General features: G+C 35.9%; 1 protein-coding gene across 1 annotated transcript in view; it reads left to right on the top strand.

Annotated features, from left to right (window-relative positions):
• SCML2 (Scm polycomb group protein like 2) overlaps nt 1-963 on the top strand; it is an 83,804-nt gene that overhangs the window by 66,922 nt on the left and 15,919 nt on the right. The window contains exon 6 of the mRNA XM_007955914.1: nt 810-939. Within this exon, the coding sequence (XP_007954105.1) occupies nt 810-939 (130 nt within the window). The remainder of the gene's footprint in view (nt 1-809; nt 940-963) is intronic.

Raw genomic sequence — 963 nt, 5'->3', positions numbered from 1 at the left:
TCCCTCTCGGGAGGGTAACAAGGGAAAGTGTTCAGTGCAGATCAGTGAGTAAGCACATGACATTCATTAGTTTAAACAAATGAAGAAAAATAAAAAATAAAAAAAAACATTTTGTCCTGCATTTTGATAGCCTCTGTTATTACCTTTTCTAGGCAAAAGAGCCCCTTCTGTGATTTTGGAAAATGGTGGTTGAAGGTACCTCCCATAAAACCCCAAGCATTGTTACAGAATAACAAAACCCTAGTGAGGCTTAACAGTGCCCAGGAGACATTTGGGTGTTATGTGTGATAGGCATAATATTGTATGGACCTCACAAATCACTTATGATTTTGTCAAATTCTTGTATGTTATATGAAGAGATGCACCCTAGATAAAGTGAAGACTTTTTTAAACATAAGCTCTCTCTTCTGCCTTGTTGATTTGTTTTGTCATTGGGTGATTTGCTCTGAATTACAGAGTTACAGATTTTTATTTAGCATTAAAAAAAATAACTCATCTTACAGGGAATTTCAAAATATAAAACCTGTTTTACAAAATAAACTATTTTGCTTAAAGTGTGATTCCCTTGGAGCAGTGTTTTAGGACTGGAAACCCAGCCTCTTGGTCTCTCCCTTCTGACCTGGCGGATACTCGGCTTCTTAGGACCGCAGTTTGGAAAGTACTATAGTACATGACACACACAGGAGGTTTCAACCACGAGGACTCCTGATAATGATTTTATGAACCAGTGATGCAAATAATTTGCTGACTTCTTTATCTAGGAATTTTTTAAGGGTAATAAATACTTGTACTTTTTGTTTTGTTTACAGGAAAAATGTCTTCCTGCTTTGTGTTCTACATCTGCAACTTTTGTAAATTTGGTGTCCAGTGATCATGGCTATCATCCATATGATGATAAGGATGCCAGTCCTGGAAAATCTAAGATAGTGATGTCTACAGGTAAATTAATATTTGTAAAAGATT

This window comes from Orycteropus afer, unplaced genomic scaffold (genome assembly GCF_000298275.1).
Source record: "Orycteropus afer afer isolate SDZICR_OR568_19922 unplaced genomic scaffold, OryAfe1.0 scaffold00546, whole genome shotgun sequence".
In the NCBI taxonomy this organism is placed as follows: Eukaryota; Metazoa; Chordata; class Mammalia; order Tubulidentata; family Orycteropodidae; genus Orycteropus; species Orycteropus afer.
The sequence above is the reverse complement of the archived record's forward strand: the minus strand, read 5'-3'. Positions and strand labels throughout refer to the sequence as shown.